Source organism: Electrona antarctica (genome assembly GCF_951216825.1).
Source record: "Electrona antarctica genome assembly, chromosome: 15".
NCBI classification, from domain to species: Eukaryota; Metazoa; Chordata; class Actinopteri; order Myctophiformes; family Myctophidae; genus Electrona; species Electrona antarctica.
The window spans coordinates 3,165,462-3,189,400 of NC_136796.1; the positions used below are offsets into that span (position 1 = coordinate 3,165,462).

General features: G+C 45.4%; 1 protein-coding gene across 1 annotated transcript in view; it reads right to left on the bottom strand.

The window, feature by feature from the left end:
• The window catches only part of elmo1 (engulfment and cell motility 1 (ced-12 homolog, C. elegans)), a gene marked incomplete at its 3' end in the record, with an annotated part of 191,011 nt that overhangs the window by 147,031 nt on the left and 20,041 nt on the right, over window positions 1–23,939 (bottom strand). The window contains exons 5-8 of the mRNA XM_079522966.1: window positions 21,427–21,526; window positions 14,720–14,871; window positions 11,878–11,956; window positions 1,105–1,155 (exon numbers count right to left, since the gene is read on the bottom strand). Coding sequence (XP_079379092.1) covers window positions 1,105–1,155; window positions 11,878–11,956; window positions 14,720–14,871; window positions 21,427–21,526 — 382 coding nt within the window. The remainder of the gene's footprint in view (window positions 1–1,104; window positions 1,156–11,877; window positions 11,957–14,719; window positions 14,872–21,426; window positions 21,527–23,939) is intronic.

Below are 23,939 nucleotides of genomic sequence, written 5' to 3' on the forward strand. Positions count from 1 at the left end.
GGCTACAAGATTCTACGTTTTAAAATTCCTATGTTCCTGGCGGGTAAACGATTAACAGTTCTAGTGCCGCTAATTGTTTGATCCAGTGTTCCGCTGCTGCATAATACGCTATTCCCGCTATTTGTTTAATGCGTTTAATTCTCTGTTTTAAAATAATTAAAAAGAAACAGCGCATTTATCCGGGACCTGATGACGAGGCCGTCGCGTTATGGCGACGAAACCGGAAATCAAGTCATCATCTGGGCTGCTAGGGTTTCTGGGAAATTGAGCCCAATGCAAGTGGACGGGGGACTACAAGTGGTTTGTTTGGACTACAACTTGCTCTGCACTTTGGTTTCGTTTCGCATTGTCATGGCCGCTGGTGCATCTGATCATAACAAGACGAACAACCATTGTTTACCGGATTTTCGTGGTTGAAAGCTGCAAATACTTCAGCGCATGCTCCAAAGGTAATAAAACAATGTCGGCAGCGTTGGATATTTGATTAAAATGCGGGTTCCGCGGGGTATGGCGTCAAAGTGTTGACACAATGTAAAAACTACACAAATAGTAGAGAGGAGTTCTTTCCAAAATTTGAAACAAATTTCCCAGAATTCCAAAGTATGACAGAAAGGGAAAAATTACCACTCCTTCTGGGGGAACAGAAAGAATGTGCCGTTTTGGCTGCAAAATATGTCAATTCCTGTCACAAGAAAAGGGACAACCAGTAGGACACACATACAGTATGCCATGTTTTATTTTCTGCACCACCTGCTTTATTTTATTTTATTTTTATTTATTTTTTCATGTCATTGATTATTATGTTGTTGTTTGTCATATCTGTGATTGTGCTTTGGCAACACTTGTAAAATGTCATGCCAATAAAGCCTGTTGAATTGAATTGAATTGAGAGAGAGAGGGAGAGAGAGAGAGAGAGAGAGAGAGAGAGAGACAGAGAGACAGAGAGACAGACAGAGAGGGAGAGAGAGAGAGAGAGAGAGGGAGGGAGAGAGAGAGAGGGAGAGAGAGAGACAGACAGACAGAGAGAGAGACAGAGAGGGAGAGAGAGAGAGAGAGAGAGAGAGAGAGAGAGAGAGAGAGAGAGAGAGAGAGAGAGATACTTACACTGAGAATGATGGAACGCAACTGTTTCTGGGCTAGAATGTGGGCCATCTCCTAGAGAGAGAGAGAGAGAGAGAGAGAGAGAGAGAAAGCGAGAGAGATGATAAATAATAAAACAATAAAGTTATCATCATACCTGGTAATACAATATACATCAAGTGATGATTCCCAACCTGTGGGCCAGGGTCCTGCTGGCTGGCCGTGCAGGATATCGCAAGTGGGCTCCACAAATAATTGGCAAAACAGAAAACACTTGGGAGATTCTGCGTGATATTATGATACAATGACTACTTTAACACGGCAGCCTTGTGGTCAGTCAGATGGTGCATGGCTTAGCCTTAGAGTATATATGAAAAGAGACGGCACCGGATTTCTCCTCCCATCCACTTGCATTAAGTTGCTCAAAAGCGCATGAGGCGATTTCACTCAGGAACACAGTGCATTCTGGGATATGGATTGGACCCATATCGTGAACGCGCTGGCCGCTGACTATCATTGCACGCGTTCACGTGCGTTCACGTGTGAAACAGCGTTCACGTGTCATCATGAACGTGCGCAATGATAGTCAACGGACCAGCACGTTCACGATATGGGTCCAAACTGCAATACCAAATTCGGCCACTATGTCCATTTCGCCTCAGGGTTTCCTCCGGGTGCCGTCTCTATTCATATATACTCTAAGGTGCATGGTCTGTGAACACGTAAAGAGACTTTTCAAGCTGGGCCCTGATCCAGGGAAGGCTGGGAATCACTCTGTGACGTGACAGTGTTTACATGGACCGAAACATTCCACGTTATATTCAGAATGACAGCTCGGTTCAGCATAGAAATGAATCAGAATTTTACACAGTGTAAAACAGCGGGTGAAATATGATTTGTGTGTGCGAGCTTCATCGTTTTTTGACCGTTTCCAGAAAGAGAGAGAGAGAAAAAGAAAAGAGGTAAGGGGGAAAATAATAATCTAAAAACAGGTATGAACTTGGAAAATACCTCGTGTGAATGTGGCATTACACCCTTTTCGATCTAGGTTCAAAGAGAATGTTTTAATCATGGTTTTGCTCCTGTTAAGATTGCTCTCCTGTTAACTTCAACTGGTCAAATATTAATCAAATATATGGTTAATTGGTTCAGGAATGAGTAATTGCGTAATTTTTAAGGGTGAACCATTCCTTAAAATGCTTTGAGGCATTGTAAACGAGGTTGAATGAATCTGTGATTGTAATCATTTAATTTTGGATGTAGAAATATGGTCCATGTAAAGGCAGTCACTGTTCCAGGGGGAACATATACATGACTAATGCATTATGGGCCAATGGAAAAAATAGAAACAACAACAACAAAACAAACTACTGTATATCATTAACGGGGCGGGGGGGGGGTACCAGAAACGCCTCCATCCTCTCCGAAATAGAACGACACGAATACAAAGAAAAGGGGGCTTGACATTTGAATTCATAATAATATCGTCTCTGTCGGGTGGAAACCTCATATTTATGTCAGCAGCAAAAGCAGCAGATCTATGTATATACAAGCTCAAAACGGGGTGGTTTCAGGCCTGTGGATCTGCTAATGTTGACGCGTTCTGCGTGACGCTGTAGTGTGAGACATCAAAAACACAACACATTAAAGGGCCACTTCACCCCTTTTGCAACCAGATCTTATTCTAATGATGTTTGGGAGACAAGAAATAGTTTCCTGGGGTTTTTAGGTGGGCAATGTGTGTTTTTAGATATTTCAGTATTTCAAAGTGTCCATGCGCTCCATGATGTCATGGACACTGGGCTCACTTCCTTCCTTGGACTACATGTTGTCTCAGTAAGACAGCCCCTCCCCCCTATCCACAAGGAGGAGCAGTGCACCAAAGCATTATGGGTCCATGACATCATGGAGCCCATGGACACTTTGAAATACTGAAATATCTAAAAACACATATTGCCCACCTAAAAACCCCAGGGAAGTGTTTCTTGACTCCCAAACACCATTAAACAACATCAAAAAAGATCTGGTTGCAAAAGCGGTGAAGTGGCCCTTTAAAGGGGCATTCCACTCATTCAACAAAAAAATCATTAACATGGTGAAACACATCTTGATGATGTCATCAAGATGTGTTTCACCATGTTAATGATTTTTTTCATAATTACAGTTCTAGGAAACACAGAATGGGGGGACTTTTTTTAATTATTTCCACACAACAGCTCTAAGGTATATTAATGACATAGTAAAATGTTGAAAATGGGTGGTTTTCCCCTTTAAGAATGTAAATGGAGACGAGGTTTCCGTCCCGACAGGCTGCGGCGATATCCTAGTCTGAATACTACCAAGTTCTATCATCAGTGGTGGAAAAGGTACTCACATTTGTTTTACTTATATTAGTAAAAGTATCAATACTCACACGGTCGCAACAGATTGCTGTATGCTTGTTGTATACAAAGGGTGTGACACCAGCTTGCCCCAATGCATTTCCAATGGGAGTCACATGGATTGACACAACATTTGTGTTGTATGAGGGGGAGGGGCGCAGTCGAAACACAGCCGAAAGCCATACAACAGCTTGTAGTCCAAAAATGTGGACTACAAACCATGTGACTTCCATTGGAAATGCATTGGGGCGGCCATGACACTCACAACATTCATACAACAAGCATGCATCAATGTTGTAAAGGTCTGAGTGAGGCCTAAATCCGGAATTCAATATGTGTACTTGAGTAAAAGCACAAAGGTATTGGCTTCCTGATGTACTCAAAATCTACAAAGGAACTACAGTAGTTTTCAAAGAAATGTAGTGGAGTAAAAAGATCATGTAGTAGTAGGAGTAGAAAGTAAAACGATAGAGAATTGGATATTATGCTCAAGTAAAGTACAAATACTGCAACATTTGTAAAGTTTAAATGTACTTTAGTTATTTTCCACCACTGGTTGCTATCACTACAGAAGGTTTGCTGATCACTTACTGTCAGAGGACATTTTAGGATGTCCTCCATGGGCTCATCAGACTACCATAGCGTGTGCAATGAGAGAGAGAGAGAGAGAGAGAGAGAGAGAGAGAGAGAGAGAGAGAGAGAGAGAGAGAGAGAGAGAGAGAGAGAGAGAGAGAGAGAGAGAGAGAGAGAGAGAGAGAGAGAGAGAGAGAGAGAGAGAGAGAGAGAGAGGGCGAGTGAGTGATTGTGAAAAAGAAAAGGGGGGGGTGGGGGGAGGGTGAAAGGCAAGGCTTTCCGTCCATGGTGACAGGGAGAGAGAGGGGAGTCCTTTTCCTTTTTTTGCTGTGACCAGTTTTCCCGTTACATTTTTTGTCAGATTCAGCTATCGTCATAACTAAGCATGCACGCACGCACGCACGCACGCACGCACGGCCGCACGCACGCACGGCCGCACGCACGCACGGCCGCACGCACGCACGGCCCGCACGCACGCACGCACGCATCCGCGGCCGCACGCACGCACGCACGCACGCACGCACGCACGCACGCACGCGCGCACGCGCGCACGCGCGCACGCACGCACGCACGGGAAAACCATTATATTTCCATTAGATCCCCAAGCCCTGCTTTAAGAGTGTGTCAGCTGTGACGTATGTGTGTGTTTGTTTGTGTGTGTGTAAAAGCGGCTGACATGATTGAACAGGTGCCGTCCCATAACTTCCCATTAATAAAAGTGTCTAGTGCGTACGGAGATGGAACGGGGCGAGCGGCCATAAAACTAATATTATTATTACCGCCACCCACGTTGTCTCTCTGTAGCCCAGATTATCATCGCTCACTTATCATCGTACATTGCTCTATAAAAAAATAAAGTGCCCACAATTGCTGTCATCATCTGGAGAAAGTCGACTGAGTTTTGCCAAGCATTGATTGAGGACTTTGTCCGTCCGGTCTTTTTTTTTAAGCTATATTAGAAACTTATGTTTTTCCAGAAAACTCTTAGAACAGTCGAACAATGGTTCTCTAGCTCTGCCAGCTTGTGCATCTGCAACTTTTGAACTTTTTTTTTTTTTATCCCAATTTTGTAACCCATTTTTTCGCGAAAATAATATCGTTAATCACAATAATCGTCCGGACATTTATTTTTATCCCACAATTTTGTAACCCATTTTTTTTTCACCCAGTGTCAATTATCTAATGTAATCCTCTGCCAACCTGGGGAGAGCAACGGACTGACGTCATGCTTCTTTCTATGCATGAGGAGTCCACGCCGCTTCTTTTCACCTGACAGGGGGGGGTAGTTTCCACGGTTGGACGTATCGCGTGGAAGGAAGCCGTTATTCCAACCATTTCCCCTCCATCATTCGTCCCGGCTGGCCAGGGGGAGGCAGTACAAGAGACCAGGATTACTGCATGATTTTTTTTGTGAGGGCACCTACCCTTTGGGGGGACACTTGGGAGTCATTCTCATATCGTCCCATCCCTACTTGGGAGTCATTCTCATATCGTCCCATCCCTACTTGGGAGTCATTCTCATATCGTCCCATCCCTACTTGGGGACACTTGGGAGTCATTCTCATATCGTCCCATCCCTACTTGGGAGTCATTCTCATATCGTCCCATCCCTACTTGGGAGTCATTCTCATATCGTCCCATCCCTACTTGGGGACACTTGGGAGTCATTCTCATATCGTCCCATCCCTACTTGGGGACACTTGGGAGTCATTCTCATATCGTCCCATCCCTACTTGGGGACACTTGGGAGTCATTCTCATATCGTCCCATCCCTACTTGGCACCAAAACCAAAAGTTTGAGAACCACTGATTTACAAGGCATCTGTAGAACAGGCCTCAGGTCTTTATGTGCTCACAATTGCCATCATCATAATAATAATAATAATAATGAATTGCATTTTTATAGCGCTTTTCCAAGTGCTCAAAGCGCTTAACAATGGTTCATTCATTCATACATTGGGAGGTGAAGCGGCGAACAGTCGACGCCAGCGTCCTCACTTCCCACATTCACACACCAATGGTGGCGAGCTCACACCGACTGACTCATTGGAGGCAATGTAGGGTTCAGTGTCTTGCCCAAGGACACTTCGACATGTGGACAGGAGGAGGAGCCGGGATTCGAACCGCCGACCCAGGGATCATTGGACGACCTGCTCTACCTCCTGAGCCACAGTCGCCCCATCATCATCATCATCGTCGAGTGAGTTTTGCCAACGCATTTGATCGAGGACTCAAGGGCCTTTATTATGAAGTCTCATCTCATCTCGTCTTTTTTAGCGACTCTGGAGAACTTAATTTCAGAGTAATCTTATTTGCCAGGAATACTAAAAAGGCGACAACATAAGACCATTGGCATTCTGCACGGCCGGCGATCCTCTAACTGATGTGGACGCGAGACCTCGTCCAAAGTTACACGGCCGGCGATCCTCTAACTGATGTGGATGCGAGACCTCGTCCAAAATTACGATCCTCTAACTGATGTGGACGCGAGACCTCGTCCAAAGTTACGATCCTCTAACTGATGTGGACGCGAGACCTCGTCCAAAGTTACGATCCTCTAACTGATGTGGACGCGAGACCTCGTCCAAAGTTACGATCCTCTAACTGATGTGGACGCGAGACCTCGTCCAAAGTTACAGGGCGATCCTCTAACTGATGTGGACGCGAGACCTCGTCCAAAGTTACAGGGCGATCCTCTAACTGATGTGGACGCGAGACCTCGTCCAAAGTTACAGGGCGATCCTCTAACTGATGTGGACGCGAGACCTCGTCCAAAGTTACAGGGCGATCCTCTAACTGATGTGGACGCGAGACCTCGTCCAAAGTTACAGCGATCCTCTAACTGATGTGGATGCGAGACCTCGTCCATTCTGCAACGGGCGGCGATCCTCTAACTGATGTGGACGCGAGACCTCGTCCAAAGTTACAGCGTGGCGCTAAAACGCCTCCGGGCTCTTGCTCTCTCTTGCAGGAATCATTCTTAACCCATTTAGGCCTGACGTCGAAATTTAAAAAGAAATGTCTTCTAAATCTTGACAGTATTCTGAAATACCTATGTTTCTATATCAGTGGTGCTCAATATTTCATGTCAGGGACCCCAAAAATGGTATGTAATTGGCCACCGACCCCCGCATCTGAAAATATGTTATTCCAGGAACCCCTCAGAAGCAACGATTTGAGTTAAAAGATTTGCATCACACTTTCAAGATTTTTCCAAAATAGCAGACCTACAAGCTCGTAGCGCGGCGCTACAAGCTAGTACGAGCTTGTAGATCTGCTATTTTTCAATAGCTGAATAACATAATCCTTAAATCACCAAAAGGGGTTCCCGTCCAGAATGGGTTAAAGTCGGACATCTGAATTATTTATGTTTGATTTATTTTTTTGCATCATAAAATCAATAGCGCACTCTCCTTCACCCCGATGCGGCCTCGTCCTTCACTCTCCTTCACCCCGATGCGGCCTCGTCCTTCACTCTCCTTCACCCCGATGCGGCCTCGTCCTTCACTCTCCTTCACCCCGATGCGGCCTCGTCCTTCACTCTCCTTCACCCCGATGCGGCCTCGTCCTTCACTCTCCTTCACCCCGATGTGGCCTCGTCCTTCACTCTCCTTCACCCCGATGCGGCCTCGTCCTTCACTCTCCTTCACCCCGATGCGGCCTCGTCCTTCACTCTCCTTCACCCCGATGCGGCCTCGTCCTTCACTCTCCTTCACCCCGATGCGGCCTCGTCCTTCACTCTCCTTCACCCCGATGCGGCCTCGTCCTTCACTCTCCTTCACCCCGATGCGGCCTCGTCCTTCACTCTCCTTCACCCCGATGCGGCCTCGTCCTTCACTCTCCTTCACCCCGATGCGGCCTCGTCCTTCACTCTCCTTCACCCCGATGCGGCCTCGTCCTTCACTCTCCTTCACCCCGATGCGGCCTCGTCCTTCACTCTCCTTCACCCCGATGCGGCCTCGTCCTTCACCCCGATGCGGCCTCGTCCTTCACCCCGATGCGGCCTCGTCCTTCTTTAATTAAGGAGCACTACACCAATGCCCGGCGATGTGACTGTGTGTCGTTTTGGGTTACATTTTGTCTGTGTTCGGGGGACTTTTATTTTATTAAATTTTCTTACTCTTTGGATGAATGGGTACTTTTTCACCGCCAGCTGATGCTTCATAAGCATAATGAGTAAAATCGCACTTTGTGTATTTCTGGAACACGGTTCTTCACCGGACTTCGACATTTTGAAAATGTCTTCTAAATCCTGACAGTTTTCTGAAATACCTATGTTTCTATGTCAGTGGTGCTCAATATTTCATGTCAAGGACCCCAGAAACTATATGAAATTGGCCCGCCGCTGACCCCCATCAGAAAATATGTTGGTCCAGGGACCCCCCAGAAGCAAAGATTTGAGTTAAAAACATTCGCTCTGAAAGAATATATATATATTCAAAGATTTGGGCCACAATTTCCCGATTTTTCAAAAATAGCAGACCTACGTACAACATTTTAGTGCGGCACTCGGTGCCGCGCTATGAGCTTGTAGATCTGCAATTTTTCAATAGCTAAAGTATAACATAATGCTTAAAACACCAAAAGGGGTTCCCGCCCAGAATGGGTTAAATGACTCGATCTAAGTTCTCTCCATGGGGAATTTCTATTGGGAAAATAATCCGTGACCCAGGGGGATAGCGCCCTCTAGTGGCAGTGGCTCAGGAGGTATAGAGCGGCCGTCCTTGGAATCAGAAGGTTCCAGGTTTGATTCCTTGAGCAAGACACTGAACCCCCTAACCGCTCCCGATGAGCAGGTTGGTGCCTTGCATGGTTTCCTCCGCCATCGGTGTGTATGAATGGGTGAAGTACGTTGTAATGTAAAAGAGCTTAGGGGAAAAGAGCTATTTGAATGGAATCCATTTACCATTTTTTGTCAGACTGCAGTGCTCTAATTCTCTTGAAAAAATACTGTATGCACGCTGCTTTAGGCCCTCACTACCAACGTCCCATTGAGGGACAGCGAAGATGGAACTCTGCCGATGGGTGAAGCCAGCTTATTCCAATGCGAGTGCAGTATGCTGCGCTGGCAGGGGGGTACAGTACAGCTGTACAGTAGTGCCATCTCCATCCATTATGTATGTCCAGTCATACTGTACAGTACAGCTGTACAGTAGTGCCATCTCCATCCATTATGTATGTCCAGTCATACTGTACAGTACAGCTGTACCGTAGTGCCATCTCCATCCATTATGTATGTCCAGTCATGGTACAGTATAGTACAGTGTGCTGCATTATGTATGTCCAGTCATGCCACTGGCTGCTGCAGCCCTCTACAGCGCCCTCTACAGTACAGCTGCTGCAGCCCTCTACAGTACAGCTGCTGCAGCCCTCTACAGTACAGCTGCTGCAGCCCTCTACAGTACAGCTGCTGCAGCCCTCTACAGTACAGCTGCTGCAGCCCTCTACAGTACAGCTGCTGCAGCCCTCTACAGTACAGCTGCTGCAGCCCTCTACAGTACAGCTGCTGCAGCCCTCTACAGTACAGCTGCTGCAGCCCTCTACAGTACAGCTGCTGCAGCCCTCTACAGTACAGCTGCTGCAGCCCTCTACAGTACAGCTGCTGCAGCCCTCTACAGTACAGCTGCTGCAGCCCTCTACAGTACAGCTGCTGCAGCCCTCTACAGTACAGCTGCTGCAGCCCTCTACAGTACAGCTGCTGCAGCCCTCTACAGTACAGCTGCTGCAGCCCTCTACAGTACAGCTGCTGCAGCCCTCTACAGTACAGCTGCTGCAGCCCTCTACAGCGCCCTCTACAGTACAGCTGCTGCAGCCCTCTACAGTACAGCTGCTGCAGCCCTCTACAGCGCCCTCTACAGTACAGCACGTGGTGCACGACACAACAAGAGAACGCACGATTACTTCAGACTCAAGAGGGCCAATGCATCATGACACAGAGAGAGAGAGAGAGAGAGAGAGAGAGAGGGGGAGAGAGAGAGAGAGAGAGAGAGAGAGAGGGAGAGAGGGGGAGAGAGAGAGAGAGAGAGAGAGAGAGAGAGAGAGAGAGAGAGGGAGAGGGAGAGGGAGAGGGAGAGAGAGAGGCAGAGAGACAGAGAGAGAGACATAGACAGACAGACAGACAGACAGACAGACAGACAGACAGACAGACAGACAGACAGACAGACAGACAGACAGACAGACAGACAGACAGACAGACAGACAGACATAGGGGGGGTGGCACTTGGTCACAACTACAACATTTTAAGTTGGCGATTAATTGTGACACAAATAATTGCGTTTTTTGTCATTGAACATTGGAACATTAGGAATAATGACTTAATTTAATTTCACTGTCAGGCTTTGTCGTAATCAAGAACTGAACTGCACATGATGGCAGATGTGACAAATACCTTGAATGCAAATAAATTGCAGACACAGAGAGAGAGAGAGAGAGAGAGAGAGAGAGAGAGAGAGAGAGAGAGAGAGAGAGAGAGAGAGGGGGGGATGAGAAAGAGAGAGATGAATGTAAAAATGGAGAGAGATAGGGGGGGGGGGGTAAAAGAGGAGGGCTGGTTGGTGTTTGGGTACTGGCAGGTTTTCTCACTAAATGTGACTAAATTTGACTGAGGGACTACCATTGGACTTTATTGAATTTTCGTTTTTTTCCATGTCATATGAAAGGAGGGAATCATAGCTTCAAATTGACATATTGGTTGTTCAGTTTGACCCACCAGTTTTGGAGATATGGCTTATAGAGTAATGTCTTGCAGAGAAACAGCGAGTTGAGAAAACAGGCTTGAAAGGTTCACTTCTGTGGTCTCTAACATTACAACTAGCTACATGTTTGGGCATTTATTTCATATTTACATGCCGATTTCAGCTCTGACACTTATTTCAGACATGATCTAGTATGTGAAGAGTCTATAGTGGCAGCGGTGGCCGAACGGTTTGCGGAGCGGTCTTGATACCGGAAGGTCGCCAGTTCGTATCCCCGGACCGGCGCGTTCAAATTACCACCGCTGAAGTGCCCTTGAGCAAGGCATTGAACCACTACCATGAAATGTTCTATGAGCAGGGCCTGGCTGTAAACAAGTATCTGATGCTTAGTCCAGTTACCCTGGGTAAATATAGTAACTTTGCTTTGCCTGTGCTACTCATTTTGGGAAGAAAAAATAAATCTCCTCTGGTGAAAATCTGGAATTTACGCGATGGCAGTCTCTCAGTCAAATCTGGTCACACATGTTACTAAAGAAAGACAGCGGTGCGGGCCAAAGGAACAGTACACTACTGTAGTTTCTATGGACAATTGGGAACAATAACTCACGCATGCAAACCTAAAAGAAAAAGGTGCACAGATACGAAAATGAATGGTGCATAGTATTGTGTGAACTTAATGTGAAGAAACGAACACAAATGCAACAACGTTTGAGTGTAAATAATCTAAATATGACCTTTTATAGGCACAAAAGAAGTGTGCAAATCATCAGCCTTATGGTTGAGAGTATAGCTGAAACCGCACAGTCTATGGAACAGATCACTTTCTCTCTCCGGCTGCAAAAGGAGTTTTGATCTAATTGGATTAAATTATGTAATGCCTTTGCGACCAGATTCTGTAGAGGCATGGAATGAATGACTAAAAATACTGTCTTCTCATGTGCCTTATTTTTAATGAATGCTCACAACTTCATGTAAATGTATAAAAAGCTTTTGGACAACCAAAGAAACATGATCATAGATGTGCCTGTAGCAATTCATAATGTAATAACTTAAATTAGTACATTATGAGTTGCTACATGTCCTTAAATAAATAATAATATTTTTTTTTCATAAGCGTACAGTAGCCTACAGTCCGCCCACGCCTTACCTGTCTCTTATCCTCGGGAGCTTTGAGGAACAGAGCGTTGATGACCGCGATGGTGTAGGTCTGAATGTCCTGGTCAGTCCTGGAGAGAAGGACAACACACTGCAGTCAGAGGTGGACAGTAACACAAGTTACAGTTTGCTTGAGTACATACAGTTAAATGCCACTGACCTTGTCCTTTTTTCTTTGCAGAGGTTTGCAAGTTCTGCGCATTTCACAATTTAGATATTATGTCCACTAGGGGGAGTAGAGAGCTATATAAAATCTCCCAGTGGTAACAGTCCGTGACGCATTATGTATTATTTCACCTGGCGCCGCTAGTTCGAATCCCGGATTATACAACATTTTGTCAAATAAATGCATACCGAAGTAGCCAATAAATATATATGGTATTAAAAGTCCGGCCGTGCTGGATATGAGGAAACAAATCCGTGTGAATAACTTTTTTTGTTTCGTTTTCTCGCTGTGAATGAAAATAAAAATCCAGTCCCCTCCCCTAGGTGATTAAACAAAAAGGAATCACCCTCCCCTATTAATTAACATCACATTTACCTCAGTATTATTTATTCCTAACTTTAATCTGGTAGCGTTTTTAAGTGATGTGAGAAAATAAAGTGACCGAAAAATCAAGCCTGCTGTGAGATTCGAACACACAGCCAATGTGGACAACAGACTCATAGTCCAACCGTCGCCGTCTCCATATTTTAACCTTTGTGTGATTTTACGTAAATGAACGCGGCTACTTGTTCACACTACGGTGTCACACCAAAAGCATCACAAGTAACAGATCTGCAAGCTCGAAAAGCGGCGCGAAGCAACACTTTTCGAGCTTGCAGATCTGCTACTTTTTTTTTAATCATTTTTGAGGTTGAATAACACGTTTTGGAGATAGGTGTCTTTCACTCCACTGCCTTTCAAAGAGAAAGATTGTACTTCCGACTCCACTACATTTCTAAGAAGAGGAAAAAGTACATGATAAATTAAGGGTCAATTTGGTTTGACGTTGCAGAACCGTTTAAGGCTCCATTTGGCTCCTAATAACCATCATTATACCACAGGTCGTTTCGAGGAAGCAATCTGATTGGTTGAAACAGCCTTCTAGCCGTGGGTTAAACCAGCACCATTCACCACCTAATCAAAACAAAGAATTCAGCTGCTCTGTTCTCCCAGAGCGCTAGCAAACTCGGTGGCTAGGCTAGCTAGTTTCTTGGGACATTTGTGGTCGTAGTGACTACATCTGTCATTAAAAAAATATATTCTTTTAGCGATTTTCTTAGTTTTAAGGGTAACTGTTGGATAATTGCAATATTACACTCGAGGGTGTGGGTTAACGTGATTATTGCCACTTCAGTGATGCTTGCGGAACTCGACTTCGTCTCGTTCCTCACCGCATCCCTGTCGTGGCAATAATCACGTTAACCCACACCCTCTCGTGTAATATTGCTTAAATCATTTATAGCAGCTGAGGAGGACCCCCTGGAAGCCCGTCAAGGACCACATTGAGAAACTGTGGGTCATTAGTTCCCCGGTTGGACTGAGGTACTTTCTACAATCCATTTCTCTTTGGGAGAAAGTCAGCTGTCGGGTCGTGGGGGTCGGGGGGGGGGGGGGGGGGGGGTGGCTTCCACCGTTGAATTCCTTAGCCTTGATTGACCCAAAACTTCACTCAAGTTGCCAATGCACTCAGGCACTTTCTGCAAAGAAGCTCCGGGTTGAGAGTCTTAGGAAAATCTAAAACCTTACGGTATAGAAAAGCTCTTAAAATAGAGAGCATTCAAGGTCCTCGATAAAAGCCCCGTTCGTATCATCATCCTGTCATACGGGAAAAATATGGTTTCCTCAAGTTTAGCCAATTTCAAGGTTTTTAAGCAAGTCATTATAATCTACAAAACTCTATGTGGACTCTGTGTGTCCTCCTCTGAGAAAATTAATCAAAAGGAGAATAGATAGTTGACTGAGGACTAGCTCGACCTCTGGGAAGGACTGCGAGGTGCATCACAGACACACCACTTTAGGACAGAATGTAGACTAAAGGTTGGCTCAGGACACCCCTGGGAATAACCTTTTACATCGACGGCACCACCTGGATAATAATAATAATAATAATAATAAAACTTTATTTGTATAGCACCTTTCATGACATGAAATGCAGCTCAAAGTGCTTTACACAAAAAAAGAAAAGAAAGGCAGGGATGACATTGCTACTTTAATTATTGCACGTCACCTTCATGTCTTTGAATTTACGGCACGGAAATAATAATGTCAATCTTTCCCCCTGAGATAACGGTATGTCATGAGGAAAGTTTCCATTACAGCAGGGGTTCTCAACGTTTTTGGCCGGGGACCCCCGAAAATGCTTTGGCAACGTCTCGGGACCCCTGCCCCTCCCCCTCCCAACCCCCAATATAAATTGACTGCTACAATAACCTAAATAATAGAGACAATACCCCAAAAATAAATACTGAAACCAGATATAATCATTAGGGAAGGTGTATGCATGTACTATGTGTACTATATGTAAACTCTTCATTTCCATTTTCCAGCCATTCAGTTGCATAAAAAAAGGTTTTTATTTATTTGGGGACCCTCCAAAATAATTTGGCGACCCCCCCCCGAGGGGTCCCGACCCACGGGTTGAGAACCCCTGCATTACAGGACAGATTGGAAATAACTTTACACTCAGCCTTTAACCGAACCCCAGCATGCCTATTCTGGGTGGAACATTCGCCAAAAGTAGCAGATCTACAAGCTGACAACACATCGCGACACGACGCGTTGTGAGCTTGTAGTGTCGCCACTCTCTTCTTCTACAGCTCTGGGTGTAACGTAATCAAGGTAAGCTCACCCCTGCAGGTGGGGGATGAGCTGTCCGATGGTGATCTCTTGCGCCACCTTCTGGTAGAGGTCCTGGCTGTTGAGCACCATGGACTCCAGGATGGCGAGCGAGCGCTGGAGGACCGCCGCGTCCATCGCCGACTTGTTGACGAAGCTGGCGATCTGACGGGAGAGAGACGATGTCACAACTTTACATGTGACACTCTGACTGGAGAAACCATTCACAGCACGGACACAACTTTACATGTAACACTCTGAGGCCTCATTTCCACCGGTTGGTTCCCAATGGGAACCGGTTCAGTTCTTTTTGGTTCTTAGTCCATGAGCCAGAGCTCCAAAATGTGAACGTTAATTATGAATCGAGTGTGCAAAACCATACCTATATTAGATTGTTATCACCATGACACTTCCCCAATTGATTACTTACACGAAGACAATGATTTATTGTATTACAAATTTTACATTTTTAAATATGGAAATGAGGCATTATGTAGGAGAAAATTATCGAAAATATGAAAAAGCTACTACTGTGGAAGGGTTATCATGTATTAATTTACTTGTATTGGTCCTATAAACAATTTAATATAGGTCTAGTTTTCCCCACCAATTTTGGAGCTCTGGCTCATGGACTAAGAACCAAAAAGAACTGAAGCGGGTCACATTGGGAACCAACCGGTGGAAAAGGGGGTCTGAGAGGAGGAGAAACCATCCACACCACGGTCACAACTTCACATGTAACACCCTGAGAGGAGGAGGAGAAACCATCCACACCACGGTCACAACTTCACATGTAACACCCTGACAGGAGGAGGAGAAACCATCCACACCACGGTCACAACTTCACATGTAACACTCTGAGAGGAGGAGGAGAAACCATCCACACCACGGTCACAACTTCACATGTAACACTCTGAGAGGAGGAGGAGAAACCATCCACAGCACAGTCACAACTTCACATGTAACACCCTGAGAGGAGGAGGAGAAACCATCCACACCACGGTCACAACTTCACATGTAACACCCTGACAGGAGGAGGAGAAACCATCCACACCACGGTCACAACTTCACATGTAACACCCTGAGAGGAGGAGGAGAAACCATCCACACCACGGTCACAACTTCACATGTAACACTCTGAGAGGAGGAGGAGAAACCATCCACACCACGGTCACAACTTCACATGTAACACTCTGACAGGAGGAGGAGAAACCATCCACAGCACGGTCACAACTTCACATGTAACACTCTGAGAGGAGGAGGAGAAACCATCCACACCACGGTCACAACTTCACATGTAACACTCTGAGAGGAGGAGGAGAAACCATCCACACCACAGTCACAACTTCACATGTAACACTCTGAGAGGAGGAGGAGAAACCATCCACACCACGGTCACAACTTCACATGTAACACTCTGAGAGGAGGAGGAGAAACCATCCACACCACGGTCACAACTTCACATGTAACACTCTGAGAGGAGGAGGAGAAACCATCCACACCACGGTCACAACTTCACATGTAACACTCTGAGAGGAGGAGGAGAAACCATCCACACCACGGTCACAACTTCACATGTAACACTCTGAGAGGAGGAGGAGAAACCATCCACACCACGGTCACAACTTCACATGTAACACCCTGACAGGAGGAGGAGAAACCATCCACACCACGGTCACAACTTCACATGTAACACTCTGAGAGGAGGAGGAGAAACCATCCACACCACGGTCACAACTTCACATGTAACACTCTGAGAGGAGGAGGAGAAACCATCCACACCACGGTCACAACTTCACATGTAACACTCTGAGAGGAGGAGGAGAAACCATCCACACCACGGTCACAACTTCACATGTAACACTCTGAGAGGAGGAGGAGAAACCATCCACACCACGGTCACAACTTCACATGTAACACCCTGACAGGAGGAGGAGAAACCATCCACACCACGGTCACAACTTCACATGTAACACTCTGAGAGGAGGAGGAGAAACCATCCACACCACGGTCACAACTTCACATGTAACACTCTGACAGGAGGAGGAGAAACCATCCACACCACGGTCACAACTTCACATGTAACACCCTGACAGGAGGAGGAGAAACCATCCACACCACGGTCACAACTTCACATGTAACACTCTGAGAGGAGGAGGAGAAACCATCCACACCACGGTCACAACTTCACATGTAACACGCTGAGAGGAGGAGGAGAAACCATCCACACCACGGTCACAACTTCACATGTAACACTCTGAGAGGAGGAGGAGAAACCATCCACACCACGGTCACAACTTCACATGTAACACTCTGAGAGGAGGAGGAGAAACCATCCACACCACGGTCACAACTTCACATGTAACACTCTGAGAGGAGGAGGAGAAACCATCCACACCACGGTCACAACTTCACATGTAACACCCTGACAGGAGGAGGAGAAACCATCCACAGCACGGTCACAACTTCACATGTAACACCCTGAGAGGAGGAGGAGAAACCATCCACACCACGGTCACAACTTCACATGTAACACTCTGAGAGGAGGAGGAGAAACCATCCACACCACGGTCACAACTTCACATGTAACACTCTGAGAGGAGGAGGAGAAACCATCCACACCACGGTCACAACTTCACATGTAACACTCTGAGAGGAGGAGGAGAAACCATCCACACCACGGTCACAACTTCACATGTAACACCCTGACAGGAGGAGGAGAAACCATCCACACCACGGTCACAACTTCACATGTAACACTCTGAGAGGAGGAGGAGAAACCATCCACACCACGGTCACAACTTCACATGTAACACTCTGAGAGGAGGAGGAGAAACCATCCACACCACGGTCACAACTTCACATGTAACACTGTGAGAGGAGGAGGAGAAACCATCCACACCACGGTCACAACTTCACATGTAACCCAGTGTTTTTCAACCTTTTTCATATCAAGGTCCATTATTTATTCACGGTGTAAAATGGTAAATGGTAAATGGTGCATTTTTTATATAGCGCCTTTATCCAAGGCGCTTTACATAGATTGTGCATTACACTCACCCATTCACACACACATTGATACACCGATTGCGGCGGAAGCCATGCAAGGTACCAACCAGCACATCGGGAGCAATTTGGGGTTCAGTGTCTTGCCCAAGGACACTTCGACATGTAGACAGGAGGAGCCTGGATTCGAACCGCCGACCCATGGATCATTGGACGACCTGCTCTACCTCTTGAGCCACAGTCACGGTGTATACGCCGAGACATCAGTCATCAGAGAGTATCTTAAAACAGGACAGGTTTTAGGTTTTCTAGCTTGGTACTTCTCTCTCTCTCTAGGTGCTGCCACACTATCGAAAGAGCTGCGCACGTTCTCGGCTGCGAGCAGCTTAAATTCCGAGTTTTTAGACAGCTGGTGGATGGAAAAGAAGCTCCACCTCCGCGGACTTTTTGCGCGGCGGCCAGATTCCCGGAAACGCTCTCCTCCGCGCAAAAAGTCCGCGGAGGTGGAGCTTCTTTTCCATCCACCAGCTGTCTAAAAACTCAGAATTTAAGCTGCGCGCAGCTTAAGAAGTGCGCAGCTTAAGACCGCTTTGCGCTAAGGTGTGGAGACGGTGTCTCTGAGGCTGGCAGAAGAATCTTAGCAGCCTCGTGTTTTACTGTGAGGAGAAGTGCATTGCATGCAGTCAGTCAGGCCTCTCTGCTGATGCAGCCCATAACCCTTTAAAACCAGGTAAGCAGTGTCATTTTAGATTTGGCCTACAAAGCATTATTTTATACTTTGGCTAATGAAAAAATAAAATATATACAAGCTCTGTAGATCTGCAATTTTAGAAAAATGTGAAAATGTGAAAATGTGTGCAAATCTTTGAATATATTGTTCAAAGCGAACATTTTTAACCAACCCTGTGCAGAGCTCTAATAGGTTCTCTTCCATGCTTTGGAGACATTGGCGAAACTGCCTCTACAGGCTGTGAGCATATGCACGCATGTCTATGTATGTATATGTATATAAGTATATTTTAATTTTCCTATTTTTAATTTGTTTTATTATTTACTGTCTTTTGTTCCTCTGTATGTGATCTGGACCGTGAGTCTGTAATAAAGATTGAATTGAATTTTGAGATGTGGGGGGCTGGCGGCCAAATACATATGATTGTGGGGGGTCCTTGAAACTAAAAGGTCTGAGCACCACTGATATAGAAAGAGATTTATTTCAGAAAACTGTCAGGATCTAGAAGACATCTCCAGAATCGTCCTATAGGGTCTTAATAACCTCACCAGGCTTTCCACCACCTCGGAGGAAAGCCTGGTCTCTGTTTCAAAAGTCTGTATGATCCTGTCGGGAGCGGATGATATCGTTACGTCATGTTGTAGTATTGTTTTGTAGTCGATCAGGCAGGAACAACAGGCGGTAACTTTATATATATCTATGGCAACTTCCTTTTCATTTTCTCAATAAAAGCTCTCGTAGCCTGTAGCTTTTATTGAGAAAAATCGGTTTGAGGGAAAAGGAAGTTGCCGCCTGTTGTTCCTGCCTGTCGACTATCATCCGCTCCCGACAGGATCATATATACCCAAATGAAATGGTGCCCAGGCTAGGGTCTTAACGGGTTAGAGCAATCCTCAGGCATTCAGGGTGAAATGAAGCCTGCAAAAATCTGCACAATCCTCTGCCCTTTTTTCCCCTCGTCTCCAAAGTGTCTAGCTGGCGATATAACAACGTTGTTCTATGATGATAATGGTTGTTCTTCTGACAGAGGAAAAAGTAGAACTGTAAAATAACATAGTATAGAAACAGAGGTCTATACCGAGCTAGAAAACCTGACCTGTTTTAACATGCCGTGGCTCAGGAGTACTCATTAGAGCTGCTTCTCAAAACAAAGCTTAACCCATTTTGGACGGGGAACCCCTTTTGGTGTTTTAAGCATCCTGTCATACTTTAGCTATTGAAAAATAGCAGATCTACAAGCTCCTACGAGCTCGTAGATCTGCTATTTTTTGAAAAGTCGTGAAAATGTGGCGCAAATCTTTGAATATATATTCTTTCAGAGCGAGCGTTTTTTTACTCAAATCTTTGCTTCTGGGGGAAGTTCCTGGAACAACATATTTCCGGGTCGACGGCCAATTACATATAGTTTTTGGGTTCCTTGCCAGGATTTAGAAGACATTTTTTTTAATTACGACGTCAGGCCTAAATGGTTTAAGCAGTATAATATACAGGCTTATGGGATTAACTAAAGGAAAAAAAGAAAAAAGCTCCTCCAATGTTTCAAACGTCTTCTCATCCCTGTCATTACCGGGACCATGGTACCTTTCAGGACCATGGTACCTTTCAGGACCATGGTACCTTTCAAAGGTACAGTACTATACTGCAGCTGTTCTCAACCTGTGGGCCGGGACCCCACTGGTGGTCCGTGTGGATATTGCAAGTGGGCCCCAAACAATATTGGCAAAACACTAATAATATAACGCGTCGAAGCACTTGTAGATCTTCTATTTTCAGCATGCAACCATGGAGCATAAATTGTCTTTTAGTTCTACCGGATCTCTTCTCCTCTAGTCCCTCCCTAACATTTTAGTCTAGTTTTTATTTGTTGACGAAAATGTCAGTACATTCATAGTTTTAGTCATCATCGCTTAACATTTTATTCAGTTTTTATTTGGTTTTCGTCAGTGAAAAAAGGTAGTCGACAAACTTTTTTAAATATTATTATTTTTTTATCCCACAATTTTTTCAACCCATTTTTTTCACCCAGCGTCAATTATCTAATGTAATGCTGGGTGCTACACTCCCCTCTGCCAACCTGGGGAGAGCAACGGACTGACCTCATGCTTATTTTCATGCTTATTTCAATGCATGAGAGACAGGGGGGGGGAGTTTCCCCCGGTTGGACGTAGCGCGTGGAAGGAACGCGTTATTATTTCCAACCAGTTCCTTTCTCTCCATCAGGCGGCCCGGCTGGCCAGGGGGAGGCAGTATAGAGCAGGGTTGTTTTTGGAAGCAATTTTCTATTTTAGTTTAGTCACAGTCTTTGGACTGAAACTTCATTTAGTTTTAGTCACATTTTAGTCACTTGGAATGTGTTAGTGTTAGTCTAGTTTTAGTCGACTAAATATCATACGATTTTAGTCGACTAAATCTACAGTTGATTTAGTCGACTACAATGTATTTTGGCACTCCTTGATGCCGTCGTGATGACTGATTTTACACATGCTGAAAATAGCAGATCTACAAGCTCACAACGCGTCGCGCTGCGACGCGCTGCGACGCGCTGCGACGCGCTGCGACACGCTGCGAGCTTGTAGATCTGCTATTTTGAAGGCCGCAGAGGCCACAGAGAAGGACATAAACTCTACGGTACCTTCTTGATGAAGGCCACAGAGAAGGACATAAACTCTACGGTACCTTCTTGATGAAGGCCACAGAGAAGGACATAAACACTACGGTACCTTCTTGATGAAGGCCACAGAGAAGGACATAAACACTACGGTACCTTCTTGATGAAGGCCACAGAGAAGGACATAAACACTACGGTACCTTCTTGATGAAGGCCACAGAGAAGGACATAAACTCTACAGTACCTTCTTGATGAAGGCCACAGAGAAGGACATAAACACTACGGTACCTTCTTGATGAAGGCCACAGAGAAGGACATAAACACTACGGTACCTTCTTGATGAAGGCCACAGAGAAGGACATAAACACTACGGTACCTTCTTGATGAAGGCCACGGAGAAGGTGTCCCAGGACACGATGCCGTGGTCCATCAGCTCCACAAAGGCCGTCAGGGTGAAGGACAGGAGCTCCCCGAAGCTACGAGACAGCGCACGCACACACACACACACACGCACACACACGCACACACACACACACACACACACACACACACACACACGCACACGAACACAAAATACAAAACCTCTCTATATGGACTGGCAGAAAGACAGACAGACAGACAGATATATAGGCGTCGAATATCATACACAGCTGTGAAGCCAAGCTGACAGAGAGAGAGAGGAAAAGTTAGGAAAGAGACAGGTGGAGAGACAGAGGGAGCGGAGACAGAATCACCGATGCTCCCCCCGGGCCCGAACACCAAAGATATGCTGAGAAAAGATGGCAAGAGAAATAAAACGAATAAAACATATACAAAAAGACGGGCCGACGGTATAGGAGCGACAGTCGAGAGAGAGAGAGAGAGAACCCAGCCAGGACAGAAGATAGTTATAGGAGGGAGACAGCTCCCCCTACAGGCCTCCCACAGACATACAGCAGGGAGCGGGCGCCAGAGAGCCAGCGCCAGGCAGCTTGGAGAGAGAGAGAGAGGACTACCTCTTTAGCCGGGGGCTTTCTACCTGATGGGCGTGGTTATAGAGCACCGAAGTCTGACGCCGATATCGGTAGAGAGGGCGCAAATCCACGGGTTCATGTACTTTTGATTTGCATTGGTAATCCCCATACGGGGATTTTAGACCGCCTCATTTAAGAACTGTGTTTGAAAAATAAACATATCATAGTTGCACTGAGCTACACTCATATGGATATGAAGAATCAACTGACTGAGAGAAAACGCTATTGTTACTGCTGCGGAATTAGTTACATTTTCGCTAGAAACAGACATCAAATATGAGTGACTGACGGTCGCAAACAATACAGAGACACCTCCCTGACAATAACGCCGAGACAGCTTGTTTATCTTTGGACCACAGTGCTTACATGAATCGATTTTAAGATGAGCCCATGGAGAAATTACTTCCGTGAACCAGGGGAATCGAGGGGACGAGGGGACGAGCGAGTGACGTCAGGACTTCGGCGCTCTATATGCTTAAACCCGACCACACAGAATAATAACCTCAAAACCACACCCATCGGGTAGAAAGCCCCGGGAACGAGTGTGAAGCCTCGTGGAGAGAGAGAGAGAGAGAGAGAGAGAGAGAGAGAGAGAGAGAGAGAGAGAGAGAGAGAGAGAGAGAGAGAGAGAGAGAGGAGAGAGAGAGAGAGAGAGAGAGAGAGAGAGAGAGAGAGAGAGAGAGAGAGAGAGAGCGTTAGCCGCTGTCATGCACTCACTGATCAGAAACAACAAAGAAAGAAAGGCGGATTCACTTTAACACAGTCGTGTCCTGCAGGCTTATACCGTTAATGGCAGTAATTTAATAATACATTCTAATATATTCAAATGTATTTAAATAGCAGTATAACAATCTTGTGGTTTATCAAACTGATGGCGGACGTGGTGGTGCAGTCAAACTTATACTCAACACTGTAATGCTGTTTGGACCAGCGTTTAACGACCTGTAGAGCCCCAGAACATTGGCAAAACACTACGATCTCATTCATAATAATATGATGAAGAAATTAAATTATCCTTAAAATGTAAAGTTTTTATCGCGATACCAATACATAGGGACTTAAAGTAGCCTTTATACTATGTTAGTTCCACTGATTCAAAGTAGCCTTTATACTATGTTAGGTCCACTGATTCAAAGTAGCCTTTATACTATGTTAGGTCCACTGATTCAAAGTAGCCTTTATACTATGTTAGGTCCACTGATTCAAAGTAGCCTTTATACTATGTTAGGTCCACTGATTCAAAGTAGCCTTTATACTATGTTAGGTCCACTGATTCAAAGTAGCCTTTATACTATGTTAGGTCCACTGATTCAAAGTAGCCTTTATACTATGTTAGGTCCACTGACTCAAAGTAGCCTTTATACTATGTTAGGTCCACTGATTCAAAGTAGCCTTTATACTATGTTAGGTCCACTGATTCAAAGTAGCCTTTATACTATGTTAGATCCACTGATTCAAAGTAGCCTTTATACTATGTTAGGTCCACTGATTCAAGGCGGAACACAAATCAAATAAATAAACGCACTCTTAGGCCTGACTCACACCTTCGCAACAGATTGAGACTTGTTGACTGATGCAAGCTCACAATGCATTTCCAATGGGAGTCACATGGTTTGACACAACATTTGTGTATGAGGGGGTGGGGGGCAGTCGAAACACAGCCGAAAGCCGTACAACACAAATGTTGTGTCAAACCATGTGACTTCAATTGGAAATGCATTGGGGCAAGATGTAAACAAACCCTTTCATACATCTAGCATGCATCAATTTACAATTTAGGCATTTAGCAGACGCTCTTAATCCAGAGCGACTTACATTAAGCAAGAACAAAAAGCATGGGAATACATGCATCAATGTTGTATGCTAGATGTGAAGG